The 24678-nt window shown below is 42.1% G+C and overlaps 1 protein-coding gene across 3 annotated transcripts in view; it reads left to right on the top strand.

Annotated features, from left to right (window-relative positions):
• Positions 1–1011: 1011 nt before the first annotated feature.
• SOX5 (SRY-box transcription factor 5) overlaps positions 1012–24678 on the top strand; it is a 300676-nt gene continuing 277009 nt past the window's right edge. Inside the window, exons 1-2 of one of the 3 annotated variants that reach the window (XM_073621454.1) lie at positions 1012–1288; positions 2162–2259. In XM_073621454.1, coding sequence (XP_073477555.1) covers positions 2222–2259 — 38 coding nt within the window. In that variant the 5' untranslated portion in view covers positions 1012–1288; positions 2162–2221. Of the gene's footprint in view, positions 1310–1965; positions 2260–24678 lie in introns of those variants that run through there. The other 2 variants (XM_073621453.1, XM_073621455.1) reach the window with 2 other exon arrangements.

Raw genomic sequence — 24678 nt, 5'->3', positions numbered from 1 at the left:
TGTGGCTGACTAGAGGAGGAGAGAGATCGTTGTTCCCACTTGATAGGAACACACAATCTCTCTCCTCTCCCCCCTGACAGAACCGGGATCTGTGTGTTGGCTCGCCCAGGGGAGCCAACCTGCCTCAGTATAACTGCAGCGGCTGGTTGGGAAGTGGTTAATGTTGTTCTGTGATTATGCTGGGCAGAAAAGGGTTAATGTTGCTGTGTGGGGTAGAAGGGGGTTAATGTTACTCTGTGGTGATGTGGGGTAGGAAGGGGTTAATGTTACTCTGTAGAGATGTGGGGTAGGAGGGGGTTAATATTACTCTGTGGGGATGTGGGGTAGGAAGGGGTTAATGGTACTCTATGGGAATGTGGGGTAGGAAGGGGTTAATGGTAAAATGTGGGGTAGGAGGGGGTTAATGTTACTCTGTGGGGTAGGAGGGGGTTAATGATACCCTGTGGGGTAGGAGGGGTTAATGTTGCTCTGTAGGGATGTGGGGTAGGAGGGGTTAATGTTGCTCTGTAGGGATGTGGGGTAGGAGGGGTTAATGTTGCTCTGTAGGGATGTGGGGTAGGAAGGGGTTAATGTTACTCTGTGGGGTAGGAAGGGGTTAATGTTACTCTGGGATGGCATTGGACAGTAAAAGATTGATGCTGAGCCCTGCAGATAGGGGTTAATGATCATGCTGGGCAGGCGGGTGTTAATGATTGGTGTTGGGGAGGAAGGGTGTAATGATGATGACCGCACACTGCCAGGCAGGACAGGGTTAATGTTGATGAGATCTAGGCAGCAATAGGCTGATTTATTTACCGGGCAGTAAGGGGTTAATGGTGAGGTCAGTCAGGAAGGGGTCAGTGTTGGTGTTGGGCACAAAGGTGATAATAATAATAATGCATTCGCGAGAAGGTTGGCGCTGATATCCGGGCAGGAAAGGGTTAGAGCTCAACCCCGGGATGGATCAGAACGGCCAGTGAGGAGTTAGGTGGGCGGGGCCGTGAGTGACCAGGTAGGCGGGGCAGCGCGGGGGAGGGGGCGGGTCGAACGGACATGCGGCGCGCGCTCCCGCCCTCTCATGTCGTGCTCGCGCCTGTCACTGTCCTGTCACCCGCCGGGGCCCCTACTGCCCGCACCGCCCGGGGCCCCGCACTGACACTCACACAGAGGGACAGCCGGGGAACTATGGAGAGAGACAGACACTGTGTGAGAGCTTCACCCACTGAGAGCAACTCCGGAGTCACTGCTGAGAGACACGGGGACCGCTGAGAGACAATACAGAGAGAGAGAGAGAGACCCAACACTGCCGGTACTGACCGAGAGAGAGAGTGTGAGTCTGTACACTGACCGAGAGAGACCGCACACTGTATACAGAGACCGCACAGAGTGCAGTCACTAGAGAAGAGAGAGTGTAGACAGTTCACAGAAGAGAGAGCAGTCAGTAGAGAGGAGAGTGCAGAGTATTAAGAACAGGGAGTAGAAGAGAGTGCAGTGTAGACAGCAGAGTGTAGTGCAGAGTATAGAGGAGAGTGCAGTGCAGGGTGTAGAGTATAAAGAACAGAGTGTAGTCAGTAGAGTGCAGTGTATAAAGAACAGAGTGTAGTGCAGGGTGTAGAGTGCAGTGTATAAAGAACAGAGTGTAGTCAGTAGAGTGCAGTGTATAAAGAACAGAGTGTAGTCAGTAGAGTGCAGTGTATAAAGAACAGAGTGTAGTCAGTAGAGTGCAGTGTATAAAGAACAGAGTGTAGTCAGTAGAGTGCAGTGTAGAGGAGAGGGTGCAGGGAGAGGTGTTGTGTATAAAGAGTAGAGTGCAGTCAGGAGAGTGTAGAGAGCAGGGAGCAGTCAGTAGAGTGTTGTCAGTAGAGTGCAGTGTAGATCAGAGAGAGGTGTATAGAGCGCGGTGTCCCTGGCAGGGGCCTCTTGTGTGTCCCAGTTGCTTTTCTTTGCTGGGAACAATGTGTGATTGTTGTGGGGGTGGGTGGGAGGGGGCACTCGGCAGCACAGTGGAAGGTGGCAGATCCCAGTGAACAGCTTGCTGTGTCCTGTCCCGGGGATGACGAGCATTGTGCAGGATCTGACTGACAGGAGAGCGCTCCCCACACTGCTGTCCCTTTAACAGTGATTTGTGAGTGTGTGTGAGTGTGAGGAGAGGTCTCACTCCGCTCTCTGCACCCCCTGACAGGTTCTCCTAAAGCCATCAGAAGTGGCGGCTGTGACAAAGGGATATTGTGCTGGATTCAGCATGCTCACCGAGCCAGACGCACCGCCGGAGTTTGAGAGGTGAGTGCACTTCTCCTGCTATGTACTCTTTCCCTGTGTGCTTACCCACTAGGGGGGTCTATTGTCAGGGACCTGGAGGTGCCCAGAATTCACCTAGTTCTGCCCGGACTGTACCCAGATAAAACTCTGATCCCTCATCTGCCCAGACTGTGCACTGGTCCCTGCACCCTTGTTCCTCCACCAGTCCACACTCCCCTCTGCTTCCTGCATTCTTCCCATGTCTGATGTCCCTGCTCTCTGCCTGCTTACTCCTTCCCACACTACACCCTGTCCAAGCACTCATCCCACACCAACCCCTATCCATGCACCCTACTCCTACTCCGAGCACCCATCCCACACCCAACCTATATCCATGCACCCTCCTCCGAGGCACCCATCCCACACCAGCCCCTATCCATGCACCCTACTCTGAGCACCCATTCCACACCAACCCCTATCCATGCACCCTACTCCTACTCCGAGCACCCATCCCACACCCAACCTATATCCATGCACCCTCCTCCGAGGCACCCATTCCACACCAACCCCTATCCATGCACCCTACTCCGAGCACCCATTCCACACCAACCCCTATCCATGCACCCTACTCCGAGCACCTATTCCACACCAACCCTTGTCCATGCATCCTACTCCGAGCACCCATCCCACACCAACCCCTATCCATGCACCCTACTTCAAGCACCCAACCCCTATCCATGCATCCTACTCCTACTCCGAGCACCCATCCCACACCAACCCCTATCCATGCACCCTACTTCAAGCACCCAACCCCTATCCATGCACCCCATCTGCTCCAAGCATCCTTACCTATGTTGTGCACTTTATTCTTTTTCTGCGCAACCTTCCCAATACTGCCTGTACTCTGCCCTTCTCAACATACCTTTTCCTATGGTACCCTCTCTGTGCAGCCTTGCTGTGTGCACCATTCCCTTCTACGAGCACCCTACCCTTCTCCATGCACCCTGCCTTCTCTGTGCACCCATGCCTATGTTGTATGCATCCTGCTTTTCTCCATGTGCCCTTTCCCCGTACACCCTTCTCTATGCTGTGAGCACCCTGCCCCTTTTCCGTACACTTACCTGTGCTGTGTACACCCTGCCGCTCTCCGTGCACCCTGCCCCTTCCCAATACACCTCTCTATGGAGCCCCTTCTCCATGCACCCTTATGCTGTGTGCATCCTACCACTTCTTCAAACAACCATCCCTTAGCTGTGTGCACCCTGCTCTTCTCCATGCACCCTGCCTTCTCAGTGCACACCTTTACTACGTTGTATGCACCCTGCCCTCCTCCATGCTCCCCTGCTTATGTTGTATGCACCATGCCCCTCTCCGTGCACCCTTCCCTATACTGTGTGCACCGTGCCCCTCTTCGTGCACACTTCCCTATGCTGTGTGCACCCTGCCCCTTCTCCATGCACCCTTCCCTATGCTGTGTGCACTCTGCCTCTCTCCGTGCACCCTTCCCTATGCTGTGTGCACCCTGCCCCTTCTCCGTGCACCCTTCCCTATGCTGTGTGCACCCTGCCCCTTCTCCGTGCACCCTTCCCTATGCTGTGTGCACCCTGCCCCTTCTCCGTGCACCCTTCCCTATGCTGTGTGCACCCTGCCCCTTCTCCGTGCACCCTTCCCTATGCTGTGTGCACCCTGCCCCTTCTCCGTGCACCCTTCCCTATGCTGTGTGCACCCTGCCCCTTCTCCGTGCACCCTTCCCTATGCTGTGTGCACCCTGCCCCTTCTCCGTGCACCCTGCTCCCTGACTGCTGTGCCTCCCCACACAACCGAACAGGCTGTTGCTGTCCCTTGCCTTAACAACCCCCCAGCTTGCTTGGCTCAAGGCTGCACTTCTCGCAGGAGTAATCCATGCAGGTACTGCCTAAACTGTAGTGGGCTTTTACCGGGCTAGCCATTTATCGATGTAGTTCCTGCATAGTTTGGTGCTCAGAGATGTAGCTGGTTTCCAGGAAGTGCTGGCAGAAGTAGTGACATGTCTTGCTGCTCTGTTTGTGCAGACTACTTCTGTAGGGACTCCCTGTGCCCACAAGAGTGCTGGTCACCCACCAGAGTGGGGATTTTCCTAACTGACCCCTTCAGGAGTCTTGTCATCTGCCCAGCATATCCCTAATCTCTGCCTATCCCCGAGTGCTCTGGATTGATCCCCTCTTTTTTTTTTTATCTTCTCTCCCGGCGTCTTATTTTCATGTTTCCTTCCTGCTTTTCCATCCCAGCAATTCTCCTGACATCCTGCATACACTTCATCCCAACCCCCTGCCTGGTCTGTCCAAACCCGCTTACTGCCTCCCTCCTCCTGCCAGTTCCCCAGGTCCTCCCAAAGTTTTGTGCCTGTCTATTGATATACCTTCCCTGTCTACGTGCAACACAAATAATGTTTCAATTCAAAAGTAAAAAGTACTTATTTCTCAATTATTAGTATAGCTTGTGTCACTTTTAATTCACCAAGTAGGTTGGCGCATGAAAGATTTTATGATTTTATTCTGTGTGATGTTTGTAATTGACATTTCCTGGCATTTTGGGAAAAATGTCTCTTTTAAATTAAGTTGTAGCCTAAATTGAAAGGACAATGTGTTTTGAATATCTGGTGAGAGTTTTTTTTTTTTTTTTTTTTTCTCTTCTTGCATTTTTAGTTGTGAACCAAATGCCTTGTAACAAAGTGACAGGCGAGACTCTATTTCACATTTATTTTTCCAGCGTTCAAAGGTCATTCCTCTATCAGCTCACACAGAGGATTCATTAGATTTTTTTTTTTCTGTATTTAACTTGTAAGCAGCCGGCAGTAGGGACCTGTTTGCTCTCCCCTAATCCCATTTTAGAATAATTGATTAGAATTTGTTACACGGCTCTTGGTAAAATGTTGCAGCCGGAGAAGTTTTTTTGAAAAGTTTTGAGCGTTTGTTGTGAAGGCCTGACGTTTGTGTTGGCCGATTGTTTTCTTCCTGGGTTGGGACTAGATAACCTTAGCAGATTCTTAATATCGATTTTGGATCGGTCAGATAAGGGCGGCTGGTTATCTTGCAGCATGTCGGCCGGATTAGGAGCAGGATTTCTGGGTGCAATTTTGTTCCTCAAGACAATGTGAAAGTTTTAGCTGCAAAGACAGTGTGACAGTTTGCGGGAAGGCCAGGGCGATCCTTTTTACACACAAGCTTTTGTCATGGTGTTGTTAGTGGCAGCTGTGTTTTTTGTTTTTTTGGTTTGTTTGTTTGTTTTTTTTCTTCCTTCCCTGTTCACTATTAACACATCCCTTCATATCAGAGCAGATACTTGTCAGATGTGCTGGCTAGTTTGTGCTTGGAGGTCTGTGATTAGATTTTGCTCAGCGCTCCCCAGGCATACTGGCCAACCGTCTTGTTCTGCTCCTTGTGGCGGTCACGGCTGTGTTGTTCCTCGGTCTGCATGTGCAGCAAGGCCTCCGTCTTCACTCCTGGGGGGGTGCCTGTGTCCCTGAACCAACACTGGCGAAGCCTGGAGGTGTGTTTCTGACTAGGTCATTGCAAAATTGCGCTGGGATGTCTGTGCTTTCCGACTGGTGCTAAAGCCATCGGACAGAAAGGACAAGTTGTTGCCTACTGAAAGTTCAGTGTAAAGTTTTTATTTTTTTTTTGTTATTTTTGAACCCCTTGGCATAATATTACTGTTGAAGATAAGTAAAGCGGTGACTAATGTGACATTATTGCCCCTAGCCGGACCCAGCGGAGTGTATTGTATGTGTATCCCCCCCCCAAGCCCTGCACAGAGGGAATAAGATGAACAACTTGGAGGAGTGTATTCTAAGCTTGTATTTTCTACATCACAATTGCTGCAAAAAAGGGCATTACACAAGCGGCAGGATGTCCCGTGTAGAACAAAAACAAAAAAACGCAGGTTAGAGCAAAAAGAGGAGGGCTGTGTGTGACTCATTCGAACACCCACTGAATTTATTTTGGGGTTATGACAACAATGGGCAACTGTAAATCCCCTTCTCTACGTTAGCCAGCTCTGGGGTCGGTGCCAGGCGTTGGGCGCTCATTGTTCCAGTGACACTGGCATGGTGGTTGGCCGTTCACCTGCTCACCATTTTATCCTGTTCTCCTAAATTATTTTTCAGAAAAGAGAGAGGAAGAGAGAGACATTGTCTGTCTGCCTTGTGTGCCAGTGAAGCGCTCACCCAGGCTAGTAAAAGGGGCTGCCCGGTGAGGTCAGGATTGCCAAGTGATAAAGAGACGTCACACTGATGGAGAATGCAATGGCTGCCCGATAGGAAAAAAAATCTGAGTGTCAGATTTAGCCAAACGTTCGGCTTTTTTATTCTTGGTCCCAAATAAGGGTGGTGGATGTAAGATAGTCTTGTGAGGTCATCTGTGTGTTGTGATGTTTAGAACTGGACTGAGTAGAATATTGTGCTGCTGGACTATTTAGAAGCCCTCTTATGACCTGTTGCCAGGCCCATAAATCTCCTCCCTGGTACCCCTTGCTGTGCTAGTAGCCCCCTCCATAGTGTCCTTATCTCATGGCCATCCCTTGCCCTGGGTGAATTGCATGCCTTTTAGTCCATATTCCATCTGACAGTACGGCAACAAGGTTTCGAGACGCCTTTCTTGGGATTTAAATTCGCCTTGTTGTGTTTGGCTTTTCACGCAGCGATTAAAATACAAAAAAACTGTCAAAATCTTGTCACAGTAATGAGTGTGTTGCACGTATGACAACATCACGCAGACTGCGCACTTTGGCGGCAGCGTTCAGCAGTGTAATCACGCCCGATGTCATAATTAATATTCTGTTTCTGATCTGTTATTTGGTTTAATTTGCTGTGACTCGTTCTGTAAAGGCTGTGTTTGCCAGAGCTGCTGGATTTTATTGGACGGTTTGGCGACCCGGTGCACTATAGGTGATCAATGGGCGCATGGTTAAACCAAGGATCTCAAGACAAGTTGCTTTTGTATCTCCAGGTGTTCTCCCTCTAAACCTGACCCACGGCATAGTGGGTAGAATTTTAAAGCTCCCGTCTCATGTTTATGGTGTGACCACATGTTGCTTCAAGCTGATGCTTCTGTTTCGGCAAATGCTTGTAAAAATGACAGGTCAGACTCTGCCTAAAAATCTGCTTGTCATATTGCTGTCATTTTAAGCAATTTACACTATAGTTTGCTTTTGGTAATCTTTCGATTATTAACCTGCTGGAACCAATATGCAGTCTGTGACTATTGATCTGACTCCTGTAAACGATAATCTCATTGGTTGCTGTGATTTACTTTTTGGCTTGACCCTACTAAACCAGGTGGTGAGATTTCCCAGGTCAAAGGTCACATGTCAGAGTCACAGTCACAGTACAGATTTATTATAAGATTTCTGCTTTTTGTCTATTTAATCATTCAGTAAGTGCACTGTATGTGGTGATTCTTTTTAATCAGATTTTACCAGTTGCTTCATCTAACCTAATGGTGTGTACTAGTTGCCGGCTTTTGAGTCTGTCTTTAGTGTTCATTTGTCATTTGATTTTTGATTTTTTGTTTGTTTTTTTTTTGCTGTGATAGCATGGGTTAATCATTTGTCTTTTTTGTATTTTAATGTAAAAAAGAAATTAATAAGACCTTTAATGTATTTATTTGTAAAAAAAGATGTGAACAATCCCCATCTTAAAATAGCGATTGAATGAGATGGCAATTGTAACATGTGTGACCAACAATGCAGCCTGTCATCCCAGAACATGCTGGATTCTTGCCTACACTTTGCTGATTCTATACAGTTCATCGGTATTTGCAGTAAGATTTGGAGGATGAAGCGGGTTTATCTTTTATTCTCTATAATGAAATATTGAACATTTAGCAAAACTGTTATTTGATTTCAGAATAAGCACAGTGCTTATTTCCAGCTGACAGGTTGATGAGACCTGCGGGATAATTTGGACATATTTCACAAAAAACAAAAAAATATTTTGTTCTAGCCACAGCGTCCAGCCTCTTAAATAGGGGGGACATAGAGATGTAGAGTTCAGGAGTCAGTCACTACAATTTAGAAACCAGGAGGGCATGCAAAGAGGCCTGGGGATTTCACCATTACCAATAAAGTTCTAATTGTTGGGGTGCATTTTCATTAGATTAATTTATGTCAGTCATTATCTGTTTTTGATGTAGAGAATTAAAAAACAAAAAAAACAAAACTGCAGCTTTCAGCAGCTGATCAATTTGACTTTAAATTTGCAAAGGTTTGTGTGAGATCTTTCTCCTCTGTCACATGAGTGTTGGGGTGCTCAGTCTTTTTCATACATTGCTTAACCCCGCTCCTTTCTTTAGGATCGTCTGACTAGGGATGGCAGTGTATGCCAAGATGATGTCAAATGTAATGCCTTTAGCTCAGGACATTGCCATTTTTCATGTAAAAATTCACAGCAATCGCAACTCCTGACATGACCCTGGCTGTGTTCGGAGCTGCAACGTCTTATTATAATAGATTTATTGTTTGTTTGTCGAGGTGTTTGACTTGCTGTGTATTGTTCTGAGGATTATAAAGTCATAAGACACCAGCCTTTGGAGATAATCACAAGGGAATAATTAGATCAGCCAGGGCCTAACCCGCCTAGAATCGTTCTCTGATAGGATGTGATTGCCATGTTTTCAAAGTTGGACTTTTTTTTTTTTTTTTTTTTTTTTTTTTTTTTTTTTTTTTACGACGTTAGATTTTTGGAGTCATCCAAATCAGTTTGGATACCCTCTGTTTTTTCCTTAGAACCTCCCCTCGCCATGATATGATTTGTCTGTGCTGAGTGCGCCAATCTGCCCTTGAAAGGTGCCACACTGGTGCGGTGGCAGGAGTCGGGCAGGAAAAAAAAAAGGGTTGCTTTGTGATTTTGAGTTTGCATTCAATACCCTGCTGCCTGTAAATCCAAATTAAAAACTGCAGTGGAAGCTTTCCAAGTTCCCTCTATTCAATCTCACAAACTTCTGCAATACATATCAATCACTAGGTAATTATACTTGCAATAACAATTTGCTTTTGTTTCTCCTTAATAGTCAGGCAGACAGTCTTGATCTTGGTCCCATGCCTGTTTTCTCTCTGGATTGGGTTTGTGTACACAAGTGTTGGAGTGGTATTGTGCCGTTGTTCTGCGCCTGGTTATTTGTCACAAAGTTACTGGAGTGAGGTGCTAGGAGAGGTGAACACCAAGAACATACTTGTAGCAGCTTGTTTTTCGTGCAATCAGGGGCGAAAAATTACCATCGCTGATTTGTAGAACCCAGTTTAAAGACCAAGTGATTTGGGTCCTTCGCCAAATCAATTTTTGTTTTGGAAAGTAAAAAAAAGTTTGTAGCGAAAGCTGAGGGCTAAAAATTTTACTCTTTCCTCGACCTGACAAAATTTTATTTCAAAGTCGTGAACAGATGAGCCAGACTTTTTTGGGACAGTGAAATGCTTGCAGTAGAAAAGTCGTTTGGGGGCTAAATTGTAAATGTCTCCTGGTAATTTGGGGAAATTTTAACTGCACAACTGTTGCTTGTTCCTTGCAGAGAGTTAAACTTTTTGGTTTTTGGTGAGTCAGATGCTTGCAGTACGGAAGAAGTTTTGGAAATGGAGTACGTTTTTGATCGGACCTTTTATGTTCGCTGTGAAGGCAGACACGTGTACAGACTAATTTAATGCTGGGGGTCAGTTGTGTTGGCTTCGCTGCAACCCCATCATGTTCAGTTAACTCTCCTAAGCGCTAAAGTGAAAAATATTGCAAACGGACCCCAAGGGGCGACAGACGATGAACCTTCATGGACTGTGTTAACAATATCGTACAGTTGCTGTTTGTGTTGTCTCCGTGCTTGTAAGGATTTGCAAGAGATTAAGTGAAATTTCAAGCTGTAACCCTTGTGCTGTGTCTTTTTCATTGAGCTCCAGTTGCAGTGTATAAAATAAATCATTTTACTGTATACTTAAGAGCTCTCTTTATCGGACCACCCTGAAAATTATTAACAGATGTTCTATCTTGCCTGCCTTCTGTGAATTGCAGAGACCCATCAACCTTTTGTGATCATTTTTTTTTTCTTTCTATTATAAGATTTTCCGATACCTTAATTAAGGAAATTATTGTCTGAAATATAAAGTTTCCTGGCTGCCAGATCCTTCTGAGAAGGAAACAAATTGGAGTCGTAACGCAGCCTGACGTTCTGAGACTAAGCAAAGCAAGATGTAAGAAGTGGCTTCTGGGCTTAGAGTAAGGAGGGGGTCTCCTGCCTCTGGTCAGGGGTCACCCCATTGTTACTTGCAACCTCTTCCCTTTTTTTTTTTTTTCCCCCTTATTTATTAACCCTTTTCTGACGGCTTTATCCTGCTGTGAGCCATCCATGTAGCCCCTCCCTGGCCCATGGAGTGTCACTAATTGAATTTGAATGATCCATTACATGAAGCTTGGGTCTTGGCTTTGCACATGACTTCTCCAAAAATATGAGGGCAAAGACTGTTCCTTTATGTAAAGGCATGAATTAGCCCTATTGATAAGTCCGTGATGCTAAATATAGTCTGCTTTGTGTATGGAATATTAAGAGACTGTGGAATCTGCTTTTCTGCTTTTGCATCAAAATTAACGGGAAAAAAAAACGTTCTTTTCGCAGGAGTTTAAGTTGCAAATTTTAAATAAAATGTTCCAGAAATATCAATGTTGTGCATATTAAAATGATGATAAAGTATGTGGGAGATTTATCTCTCTCTCTCTCTCTCTCTCTCTCTCTATATCTATATCTATATCTATATCTATATCTATATCTATATCTATATCTATATCTATATCTATATATATATTTATTTATTTATTTATTTATTTATTTTTAATTTTTTACTATTTTGGTGGTTTTTGCTACAATTGCCCTTTTTGATTTACTTCTGTACATTTTCCTAAAGCAGAAAGTTTTCAAAAGGTGTGGGTATGTGTTAGGTTTATTTATTTATTTTTTTAATTAATTTTATTTTTGTGTTGGGTGGGTTTTTTTTTTTGTTTGTTTGTTTTTTTTCTGTGGTAAGGCTGTCTGATGGGACACCACAATCTGTCTTGCATCCCAGGGAACGCTGACAGGCCCAAGTGATGCACAGTAGCAAAAGTAGGAGCAGAGAGGCGCCTCTTTAAACTGTTGCAACATTCTCCGCTCCCCCGCCTTCTGATAGGCTCAGAAGAAGCAGAGGAGTGCAGCCGACAACTTCTCCACAATATCCTCTATTCAGGGATGATGGTTAGGAACAATAATAGGTTGCCCATGTTTTCAGGGACCGTTTTTTTTTTTTTCTTTCATTTCTTTTCTTTCTCTTCTCACTTTCCTCTGTATATATCTTTAGTTTTTTATTACTAGAGGTATCCCCAGCTGGAGCAGGGAGGTCCTGAGTCATCTTTATTGATCTTTTATATAGAGGGTTACCCAGCAGGAGAAAGGAGGTGCTGATTCCCTTTTATAGATCTTTAATTATTACCAAAGAAATCACCAGCAGGCGGAAGGAGGTCCTGATTTCTCTATATAGTTATGATTTGGATTGATCACCAGCAGGAGGAAGTTCCAGATTCACCTATATTGATGTTTACCTCTTATTTAGAATGTCACATTCTAGGGACCTCACTTACAAAGAGATATATTTATAAGATAGAACAAGACCAGAGATAGGCAACTTAAAGGTCTGATGGTTAAAACTCCAGGAGAGTCTGCAGGAAATTAATATGTGCAGCCTTGAGTCTGGTACCCACCATGAAAATATTGGACAAATGATTGTTCGCTTTTTTTATTTTTTATTTTTTAAATTTTTATTTATTTATTTTGCTTGCTAGTCTAAAACGAATAAGTTACTAGAGTTACAAAAACTCTCATAAGACAGAGTACAACTTCCCACGATAATGTGATGTATTGGAATGTATTCTTTTATTTCCGAGCATGCTCGGGCTTGGTCAATTGATATTATTTTTTTTTTTTCAACAGATAAACACTGTGCTGATTAAACAAAAATCGTTCATTCAGTTGTTGTAGGAGAAATTTTTTTGTGCATCTCACTTTGGATATTTTTGCATGAACTGTCGTGATCGGCTTCTCGAAAGCTGTGTACTAACAATTAGATTATCGGACAATCGTTCTAAGATCGGTATTTTCGTTTCGATTATTTATTTTTCATATGTACTAGCCTTTAATCTGGATAGACAAGTTCAGTTTTCTTTCATTAAAACAGCGGGTTGAACGAGATAAAGACCTAACAGATCTCCACATCAACACAATGATGTGTGGATCTCTTCTGCTGTATTATTGTATTCAATGATCAGCACCTGCATCCATTAGTTGCAAGCACTGATTAAATGTTGTTTTTCTTGCAAGACCGTTCCACGGAAACTGGTTGTTAGACTGGCTTCTGTTGCACAGACAGTAGTACCGAAAGTTGCCTAGTTACTGCTGAACTGGCCAACTTTCATTACGTGTTTACTGGGCTTAAAGGAAAGATGGTACATGACTGAAACCTGAAAGGTGTGAAGTTCAGGAGGGCAGAATTTTAATAGGAAGCTAAGATCAAGAAAACGGGGGCATGACCTCAATCTAGCAGGAGACATTTAGCAGAGATAGTAAGTTGGTCAACAGTAAGTCAATTTAAATGTGCTTGGGACAAACCTAAATCTTCTATACACCGTCAAAAAGGCAAACCGAGAAATCAAAATGTGCAGACTGATGGAGCACTTGATCTTCTTCTGCCATCACTCTTCTTTATTTTTATTTTTTAAATTTTGCTCTCTTCTCTTTTTCAGAACGCCTTTTGATTTTTCTGTGTTTTTTTTTTTTTTTTTCTCTTTCTCTCTAATTTATTATTATTTATTATAGAATTTTGCCACACCGACAGGGCATCAAGCAGTAAATTTTGCTCAGCACCTAAAATTGTTGCGTCGTGTTATGTATGAAGCATCAATATATGTACCATCACAAAGACAAGATCACCCCACACTTTTGTATACGGTTACTGTTGGCCAGACTATCCTGCTGTTGTAATGCTACATAAAGCAAGATAAAAGAAAAGTGTGTGAACTTTGTAGGAATGCTCTCTTGCCATTTTGCAGATGTTGGTTGTCTTGTGCCATGCTGATCTGGTAGTAAAGACCTGGGTATGGGATTTTCATGTCATCCAGACTTATCCAGTAGAAATGTGTCGTCCTGTTGGTGTTTCCTGCTCTTGGTAATTTGTTAGTATGTGTTTTATCATCTTGCTCCGAGGCGGTTTATGATTCATTGGAATTGGTGTCTTCTTGGAGGCTTTTAAAAAGTGACAGTAGTACTGTTTGAAATGAAAGTGGAGTTATAAATTGAGAAGTTCAATATGATGATGATGAATAGTGTTTCCCACAATTCAATAAAGGACTCTCATTTCACCCCAAACCAGTGCATTCAGTCAGCAAGGACTTTTTCAGTGATATGTTTTTTGGCCCAGGGAACAATAATCAAACACTTTAACAAATATGAAAAAGAAATTATAATACTATACTCTTATAAGAACCATTTCTAAAATAGTTACTTGGAAAAGTTTACCAAGATTGGTAACAAGTGTTGTATTTTGTGCCTTGACCATGGACCATTTTTATGCCATGTTCTGTGGCTACAAAAATGGAAAATCATAATATTTATCTTAAAACTATTCGCTTTAACTTAACAGAGTGACTGCAACTTATTTGCAACAAGGAATGTTTATTCTTTTCATTTTCAAAATTAGTAATCTGAAATAATTGTATTTTTGTTGAGCTTGATGTCCAGAAAAGCAGTCAGATAGCATTGTGTATAGAGGAGTAGTGAGTATCCATTTAGCCGTATGGCTCTTATATAAACACCTCCTACAATGTGGAAGTCGGGGGTCGTTTCAGGGTTTTGGGGTCATTCTTGTTTGACTGCCGCAGCTGCTCAGGAAGTCTTTGCAGGCGTTTCAGGGGGATAAAGAGTAACTTCTGGGACAGAACACGACTGAGATCTGTTAGGTATTTGTATGTCAAACAAATTGCTCTACAACAGGTTTGAACTTCACCGCTGGTAATTGCATATGGCACAGTGGAAGACTGATGAGCTTGCCTAGCAAAAATCTGTATTGCTGAAAACAGGCATCTTTCAGCATAATGGAACATTTCTGCATGGTTTACCTACCAGAATGGCACCTTGGGCACTTTTTTTTTTTTTTTCTTTTTATTTAACTGACAACCGATCTGTCCATTGTAGAGATTTTCCAGCTAATGGTTCATCCCCATCACGTGTAATTGAAAACGCCTGCTTTAATGCACATTGTGCCATCGAGCATTGCTGCGCATTTTTAGCCACACCACACTGCATTCTTGAGGGACCCATTTTAGCTGACAAAGTGAGTTTTAATACACCACAAATGCCGCGTGCAGGTGGGAACGGTCCACAATGAAGGCAAGGTTGTTCAGTTTTTGTCCTCTTTGCAAAATGTATGAAAATGTGTCCAGTAAAGTGTTGAAGTTAAGCCTCGTTCACATGGGTGTATTTAAGCATCCTTGGAAAGGGCTGTGTTTGCCTGCTTGGGATGCCTCAGTCTTCCGTGCATCCTCCTGCAGGCAGTCACACTCACATCTATTGGGACGCAGTGGCTGCATGGACACATCCACTGGTCCCAATTTGACAGCTGTGCGAGTGCTTGTCCTTGAACCAGCACTTTCTGTGTTCAGGGACATGCACTTGCACAGATGTAGGCTTAAAGTGTTACTAAACCCAGGACTTTGTATTCACTATATCTGGTCTCCCACAGTACACAGAAATGCAAACATTTACCTATATACCTTTTCTCATCAGCAGTATATGGCAGTCTTGTGACTTTTATCAGTGCCTGGTTAAAGCTTGTAGGAGGAGTTTTCATACTGCAATGGCTGCCCTATGAGGCTGCATGACCCCTGACCATCTGTCTGAACAGTGCTGATTGGCCCTGTGCTGAACACATGCACCCTCCATAGAAAAAAAAACTCTAGCACTACACACCAAACTGAGCATGTACAGCCTGACTCCAGTCTTATCCAGGCATGTTTTGGAGACAATGCAAGAAGGGGAGGATCTGTGCATTCAGGGTCAAACAGCCTTTTTACACAATGCAGAGGATTAACCCCTTAGGTTCCACAAGCATGCTTTACTGCATATACAGACTGATTTTACTGTTGTGGATTTAGTAGCACTTTAAGTACACCTGTGTGAATGGGACCTTTGCCCTAAAACTGTAACTTTAGTTATATGGAGCACACAGCCTAAAGAAGATGTAAACCCAATCATTAAAACCTCATAGAAGCTTTTATATTTCTCCAAAACTGTTTTTAAGCATGCAGTTTTCATTTAAGGAATACCTTCCAATCCTACAGTGAAGGTCCTTGTATTAAGACACTTCCTGTTATAGGGTGACCGCACTTTCTCCCAGTATTTCTCCTGTGTTCTCCTTTTGGTGTCAAACAGGCTTCCGATGGAAAGTACAAGTGCCTGTTTTGACACGGGCATGATCCACTGTTGACTCCATCAGGAGCCCCACCTTGAGAAATGCCATGTAGCCATCACTGGATTTCATAAATTCAGAAAGTGGCTGTAAAGAGATTGCAAAAGCTCACCAGCACTAATAGGCAACAAAGGAAGAAAAAAAGGTGAAGAGAAATTGATTTCTTTTATGATACCCAGTGCACAGAACAAAGTAATCATCATAGTTTACATCTATACTTCTACTATGTGTGTGTGTGTGTGTGTGTGTATAAAATGTGTTGTTTGTTTGGGTTCTTTTATGTGGCCTGGCTTCTTTTGGCGTTAACCAGTTTGTGTACTGTGTATGTATATGTGTGTGTATATTATATTTTTAAATCACTTTACATAGGACTCCAGCATAATTAAATTGATACCAGTATCTGATTTGCGAGTCTAGATCTAAACCTATGATATCACTTGGTCATTTCTTTGTTCCAGCCTTCAGAACTTCTTGTTTCCTTGGAACATAATCTTATGTCAAGACTGCTGTAAAACAGAAAGAAAGACCAGGCTGTTGTGTTTCTCTTTTCAGGTACTAAAGGAGTCGCTTGATGAGCACAAAGTAAACATAGGATATACTTTTATAAGTAATATAGATTTTTTCCTACCTTGCAGCTCGGGGTTTAAGTAAAAGTAATGCTTTACTGAGATTATATTACAAATATTAATCATTGACTTTATTTTATTGCTGTCCTCTTTCACTTCTGGATATCAGTTGCTAACCCCTGCAAGGCCAGAGTTTTGCAGTTGGTTTGGAAGGACACCTATGGCGGAGGGTTTGTAGACAAAGTCTCCATCACACAGACTTGCTAACCTGGTTGGGTGTGTGTGCGCTCTGTGTTCTCTGTTGTACTCTTCCTGTGCACAGCTCAGCTTTATTTTCCTCTTGGATGCTGTTATGGTGATTGGTTTTAAGGGTGAAAAGTGGGGTGACTTTTTTGGCACTTTGTTAAGCCCGAGTTTTTTTTTTTTTTTACAAGTGTGTGAATGCGGTAGATTGAATTACATGGGGCTCAGCGCTGCGTCACGTCCCGCATGTGTGCAGCATTAAAAGCAATAGGTGGTAAATGGCAAGAATTCCTATAAAGTTATTTATTGATTTCAGTTGCTTAATGCATTCTTTTTTTTTTTTCCTGTCTTGTGGTGGAAACGCGCTTGGCTGAGTCTTCTGCTGCCTGCACTTCATGGCAAGCAGGCCACAGAGAAGGAGCTGCATTTAAGCACAACGACTAGATTATACACAACGACTTGGTGCTTTAAAGGAGCCTTGACATCCAGATACAAAACAGGCCTCAGTTACCAGATGGCAGCTGCCTATTTACAAAGGTCCAAGCTGCAATTTTTCAAGGTTTCTGTTTTTTTTTTTTTTTTTTTTGTTTTTTTTTTTTTGTTTTTTTTTTCTGATGCTGTAGGTCTCCCTGACTCCTAACTAATGATCTCTATTTGTCTCATGTAAACCTAATCCCCAAAATCTCATGTAATCTTTAACCTGTCATTTTCAATCTTTTTTTTAAAATGTGCAACTTTTATTAAAATAATCCTTTGTGATCCTGCCATAAAGGTCCTTGTTCAGGAACTTTCTGTATAGGGTGACAAAAGTCTGTCCCTGTTTCCCAGTTTTCCTCCTGTGTTGTCACACGGGCTTCTGATTGAGACTTTCAACACCCATGACACAGGCCTGGTCCACTACTGTCACCTTCAGGAAACCTGACCTGATAAATTCCATTCAGCTATAGGATGAATTGGCTGCAGGAAATTCACAGCACTGAGATGTAGCAAAAGATGGGGAAAAAAAAAAAAAAGGAGAAAACACAGATTATATTTAAAAATGGCAATTGTTATAATACACAAAGCAAGATAAATATTACTCAGTTTTAGGTTTACACTTACTTTTATTGCAATAATTAAAAATGGTTTTTAATACTGAATATTTGGTTATAGAACAAGAATTCTGTGGAAGAAAAAAGGACATATATTTTTATTTTATGAATAGACATTGAGGTACTTTTGCTACATTTACCTGTAAAGCAGGAGTGATCAAACTATTGTCCTCCAGTTGTTCAGGAACTACAATTCCCATCATCCCTAGTCATGTCTATAAATGTCAGAGTTTTACAATGCCTCATGGGACGTGAAGTTCCACAACAGCTGGAGGGCCGTCGTTTTTGGAGATCCCTGCTGTAAAGGCATTGTTGATGTGGGTTGTACTTGTTTGCTGCTCCAGTCTAATGATAAATAAAAAAATAAAACTTTGCTTCAATAAATTTTGTGGCACAGCAGGTTTGTGTGACAAAAGTAAGTCCCTTCATACTTTGTTCTTCATTCTTATCTCAGTCCTGGTTACATAAAGATTATTTCACACATGTGTGAATTTTACACCTGTACAACACCTGAAGGAACGGCTGACTGAGAATTTCTAGCTCATCCACCTAAAAGGCTTGGATTTGAATTCTGTAAATTGTTTGATCTGGAAAGGGAAGCCTCTGGCAAATTTTATTTTTGTGTATAAGACAATTGTGGTTGTGGAGAATTGAGGGACTGCACCACAGTCAATTGGACCTTTTAGATATCTTTGTGACATTATGTATAAAATGACCTTTGGTGCTTTGGTTTCCTAAATAGATTGTAAGCTGTGCAGGGCAGGCAGTCAGTGGAAAATGGAAAATTTCAGCCTTGACTATGTATACCAATCTTACCGATTTTGTAAAAAAAGTTTGTTCAAAAACAGACATCCCCCTGTGGTTATCATATGTTGGATTCAACACAAACCCAACCTGTAGCATTGGGGTGGATTTACTAAAGGCAAATAGAGTATGCAATCTGCAAGTGCAGTTGCTCCAGAGCTTAGTAAATGAGGTGAAGCTTCACTTTATGAAGAATACCCAAAGAAAAAAAAAAACAACATTTTTGTTTGCACATGATTGGATGATGGAAGTCATCACAGCTTTTCCTCATTTACTAAGCTCTGGAGCAACTGCTCTTGCAAAGTACACAGCCTGTTTTGTGGTGTTTATTGATTTGGTTTAATTTTGCAGTTGACACGGATTTGGTTGGACTTTGTGGTTTTGTGGTGTTTTGGTTTCATTCTATGGCTTGTTGTGGTCTTGGTGCTTTTGGTTTGATGTGGTTGTGTGCTTGTTATTTGGTGTTGTGTCGGTGTTTTTTTTTTTCGATGTTTTAGTTTTGATGTAGCATCAGTGTTCTGGTTTGACGTTGTGCTTTAGGCTTCAAGTACACTGCAGCTCCTAAACTGGAGTTTAGGAGCTTTTGGCTTTTTTTGCCAAAGCTTCAAAACTCCCCTTCATAAAAGCCTATGTGTCCATGTACTTATATATAGTAAGTAAGCATGGCTGCCACTGTGTATATTACTATTCATGTGTATGTTACTAGTTACAGACCAGAAATTAAAACATTTTTTTTTTTTTTTTTTTTTTTTTTTTTTTTTTTTTTTTTAGGACACCTGTTATGTCAAGCTGGTCACATCCACATCCTGTAACTATTAGATTGTAAGCTTTTCTGAGCAGGGCCCTCTTATTCCTCTTGTATTTTATTGTATTATAACTGTATTGTCTCCCTTTTTATATTGTAAAGCGCTGCGTAAACTGTTGGCGCTATATAAATCCTGTATAATAATAACTAGTAATATACACAGTGGCAGCCATGCTTACTATATACCCAGGATACGTACTGTACATGCAGAATCCATAGCTGACATCTCTGGTGCCATTTACCTGTCATGGTCACTGACCTGGAACAAGTATGTGAATCAGCTCTGGTTTCATGACTGACATTCTAATTTGCAGGTTTGGTCCAGGTCATTAACATTAAGTATTGCAGCCAGAGAAAGCCAGAAAACTAGCATTTTCAAAGGCAGTCCCAATATTTCTCTCAAGATCAGTTTCCTTTAAAATAAGGAGAAGCTTGGAGGCTGGCATTGGCTGCTTTTCTGTCTAAAAATACCAATTGTCTGTCATGCTGACCTTCTGGTTTCCATACTTTGAGTATCTGACCTTGCACAAGTGTGCAAATGTTGACTTCTAGTTCCAGGCCACTGGCCTGAAATATCAAAGCCATTACAACACTTTGGCAGCCATGCAGTAACATTTTTTTTTAGAAGGAGCCAGGACAGTCCAAAAAATGTTTAGCTTGCTGGTCCATGTAAAAAATGTACAACTCCAAGATAAAGAATGCCTCTGTCTGGCCTTGATGAGAAGGGGTTAACCAAAATCCTACGTTTTTGTAGTATGGCGCTCTCCATAAAACCTGATCCCTCCACTGCGTACTCACAAAACCCGCTATTATTCTCCCAAACACTTTATTTAGTCACTTTTCTCCAGCAACACTTTCCCTTTTCTATGTTAAGTGGCTAGAAAATAATATTAATGAGTATTATTACAGTATTGTTAAGTGTACCCGGTGATTTGTGGGATAAATACAGAATATTAGTTCAGGGTTAGCTTGCCATAAAAGAGGTCAGAGCAGCAGGAGTAAAGTGTAGTGTGATATGTTGTGGAGTGCCTACATAAGCAGCTTCAATGCCTTCATTTATATTTCGATATTATTCCTTTTCGAGAGAGCGGCTTACAATTCACACTCTTTCTGCTAAATACTGAACCTCTCAGCTCCTGAAACCAGCTTTCAGGGGCAACCAGAGGTCTACAAGGCTGGTGACTATTGAAAAATGTTGGCTTAGCTATTTTTGTGGCATGTAGTTGGTGGTGATCAGAAATTTTTTGGGGGCGGGTGGGGGTGCTTTTTCTCCAGACTGCAAGCTATGATTGCACATTTCATCTTTTCTTTATAATTCAAAATGTGAAAGGTGAACAAAACCCATCTAGTAACTTAATTAAAACTTTTTTTTTTTCTCCTGATAGCCAATGTTGCATTTTCCATTTGACCTACTGGTGTATTTTAAAACCCCAAATCCATGTTAAAAGGAAAAAAAAATAGGAGCCAACAGGCACTTTTATGGAGTGACGGGAACCTTTTGCATCCTTTGACAGTAAGGCCTTGTGCACACTGCTGCTATCAAACGCCAGTTTTTACAGATGTTTTGACTTTCTTTGCCTTTAAACACCACTCTGTTAGTCTGTGTGTCCTTGCACACATAGGCATTTACAGATGTATAGGGGCAGAAATCTGAAGGCACCGAAAGGGAAGCATTGGGGCGCCCAATGCACCTAAACATGTGTAAATGTCTAAATGCTAGGTGTGTTTAGCATTCATTTATTTCAATGTCCAGAATAAATGAATATTTTGGCCAATAAGATGCTTAAACGGCCAAACATTTGCATCTAAATGCATTTTGAGATGACAAACGCTGCTTTATGCGCGTTTTTAACACTTCTTTTCACATGTCAGGAGAAAGGTGATCAGGAGAGCCTAGTGTGCATGAGGCCTAAGAAGTTCTAAAAAGTTAGGTGGCAGCTGTGAACTTTTTAAGTCCTTTTGCTCCTGGGATTTGCCAATGCTTAATCTCTTTGACCTTAGAAATACGGCTGAAGCCTCCTTAAGAAGGCATCCTCAAGAACATGGAAGTTAGTATTCATCTGTTTTGGTTGAAGTTCAGTGTTTTTTACGGTACTTAAAAAAAACTAAATTTCACAGCTGCAATTTGCCTATCGGGGCTGAGAATTAAGGAATATGTTACCCCCAACATTTCATATTCCTGATATGTGCCTGCTGTACCATGTATGTGTAATAAAGAGTATACTGTCCTCTCTGTATTGCTTCCTTTGTGTGAAATCCCTGGTGTTCCTGCCAGTCACTCTGCTTTTCTATTAAAAACTGACCACACTAGGCATGAGAGCACAGTGTGGTCAGTTTTCTGGCTGTGCTGGGAACTCAGCCTGTTCTCTAATGATCATACTTGCCCTGACACGCCCCCCTCTCCCCTGCACAGCCATTCAATGGGGAGACCAGTGTGCTGCTGCTTATCCTCCTCCTCTAACTTTGTAAGCTCTTTATACAGCTGAGAACAGCGGGTGATGTGATCACCTATAAAAAAACATTATACATACTTTTTTTTTTTATACCTATAAACGTTTTGCTATTTTAAACTGAATTGGTTGTTTTACAAGGAGAGGGTTTACATATACTTTAAGGAAACAGAACCTTGGATTAAAAATTGTTGTCATCACGTTTACAGTAGGGATTAAATCATGACTTGACTGGCTAAAGTTTGTTGCATAGATTCAGAAATCATTGATGCCTTGTGCTTGCTTTTCTCACATTGTGTTGATTTTGCTTTGCCATTATCATGGGTTCCTCGCTCCTAATAGGACAGTTGGGTAGAGCAAGTGTGTATGCATTACATGTGGGTGCACCCAGATTCCAGATTCATCCCAAGCAGCATGGTATTTTATCCCTCCTTTAATCTCACTGCTTCTCCATCTCTTCCAACAAAGAACACCGTTATACCAGATTTTTGCCAGAATTTGTTGCACATTGTAATGGTCAATGACAATTTCCATTTCACCATCTGTAATGGTGGATTATTAATTTTGGTCTTAATAAATGAAGACTTAATTTGAGATATGCAAGATTTTTTTTGTGGCGTTACCAGAACAAGCCCTTGTTTTAAAATGGCATAGGCACATGGCTGGAATACGTCAGAATTTTAAAAGGTGTTTCAGAAGCATTTCTGAGGAATTATATATTATATATATATATTTTTTTTTTTTTTTCAACCAAATTGAAGTATGAAAAAGCAGTAGCAAAGTGCAAACAGTGCATTTGCTAAATTTGTACCTACGTTTTTTTTTTTTTTTTTTTTTTTCACTCAGATTACTGACTATAAAGTATATGCAATGTTTTTGAGAACATACTGTAATGCAGCCTACACACGGTCAGAATTTCCAACAACAAATTTTCAGTGTGAGCTTGTTGTCGGAAATTCCGACCGTGTGTAGGCTGCATCGGACATTTGTTGTCGGAATTTCTGACAACAAAAATTTGAGAGCTGGTTCTCAAATTTACCAACAACAAAATCTGTTGTCGGAAATTCCAATCGTATATACACAATTCCAACATACAAGATTCCACGCATGCTCGGAATCAAACAGAAGAGCAGCACTGACTATTGAACTTCATTTTTCTTGGCTCGTTGTACGTGTTGTACGTCACCGCGTTCTTGACGTTCGAAATTTCCGACAACGTTTGTGCGACTGTGTGTATGCAAGACAGGCTTCAGCCAACATCCATCAGAAATAAATCCAGGATTTTGTTGTTGGAATGTCCGATCGTGTGTACGTGGCATAAGTCTTAAGCTGGTTATAGATGGATAGAATTCTTAGGAAAAGCCTTAGGAGTATTCGTACAGAAATTCTCAGAACATTCGATTGTTTGAAAGATTGTGTTTGCTTTTAAAAATGTGATTTTGGAGTGAATGGATTCTACTGAACGAAAACCACATACACTGTTATGCCTTGTACACACGATAGGATTTTCTGACAACAAAATCCATGTTTTTTTTTCTGATGGATGTTGGCTCAAACTTGTCTTGCATACACACGGTCACACAAATCTTGTCGGAAATTCCGAACGTCAAGAACGTGGTGACGTACGATGAGCCAAGAAAAATGAAGTTCAATAGCCAGTGCGGCTCTTCTGCTTTATTCCGAGCATGCGTGGGACTTTGTGCGTCGGAATTGTGTACACACGATTGGAATTTATGACAACGGATTTTGTTGTTGGAAAATTTGAGATCCAGATCTCAAATTTTGTGTAACGGAAATTCCGATGGAAAATATCCGATGAGCCTACACGGTCAGAATTTACGACAACAAGCTCCCATAGAACATTTTCCGTCGGAAAATCCTATCGTGTGTACGGGGCATAAGGTGTATGTTTGTTCAAAAAATTTCTCAACCTGCTCCATAGAATTTTCTTGTCATTGTGGTTGAAAACTAATGTTGCTTTGATCCACTTAGAAAAACCAGCAAACCTCTCTTCTCATTGGCTCACTGTCTGTGAATCACAGGGGGTGGGGGCTGCATAAGGGTTTTTAGCATTTGCATAGAATGCATGAAGGTAAAAAACCTTGAGCCTTTTTAACCACTTTATAGGAATCCTGGGATCAGTATTTTGGACAAGAAATCTTTATCAAGATTGATGCACAATCTGCCCATAGTTACTGTGTTAAGGGGCGGTAGAGAGATGGCAAACAAATGTGTGTTCCATAGAAACAAGCAGGGCTTAAACATGCATAGTGGTATCTGAAAAGTGTGCATGTTCATGTCTTATGCAAGCCATTCCCGGTACTGACCTTTGCTCTGGGAAGAGTAACAAAATCACTCTCAGGGTGGTGGCTTCCTTCCCCAAGTTTGGTTGCCTCTAGGGGTCTACACTGGTTGGTGATTGTCCATAGACAACATGGTCATTAACCGTGATAATCATTTTATGCTGTGGACGTTTTTACAGTGTTGCAGCAATCCTTTGTATCTCGCAACAGCTCACAGAACATTTGTTCAGGGGCCGTTCTGGGCTGCTTAACATGAATAATGACCATTTGGGGTCAGTTTATCAGTTGCTGGGTCTCTGTAGTCTTGGTGCTCTCTACTCCGCTTGTACAGGACATTGAGAAATCGCTGTAAATATTTTACAGCCCTCAAAGCAAAACTGCCTCCTCCAGGCTCCTTGTTTCCTCAAATGACGCTTTTATCTCTAAATTCCGTTTGTCCAGATCATATTAAGTCTGCAGACTGAGTTGAACTCTGAGCATCTGTCCATGCTTAGAATTAAGGCCGTCATTCTTCAGCCTTCTACAGTGAATAGTTTCTATGTGGTAGTAGATCAGAGATGTATTTAATAATTGCAGATAAAGTAATATGCACATCTTATTTCTTTTTTTTTTTTCTTTCTTTCTTTCCTGGCCTTAGAAAGATCAATAAAAATTACTGGAAATTTTCCCTGTGAGCAAGTCCCAATACTTCTCTAT

This window comes from Aquarana catesbeiana, linkage group LG03 (assembly GCF_042186555.1).
Source record: "Aquarana catesbeiana isolate 2022-GZ linkage group LG03, ASM4218655v1, whole genome shotgun sequence".
NCBI classification, from domain to species: Eukaryota; Metazoa; Chordata; class Amphibia; order Anura; family Ranidae; genus Aquarana; species Aquarana catesbeiana.
The sequence above is the reverse complement of the archived record's forward strand: the minus strand, read 5'-3'. Positions and strand labels throughout refer to the sequence as shown.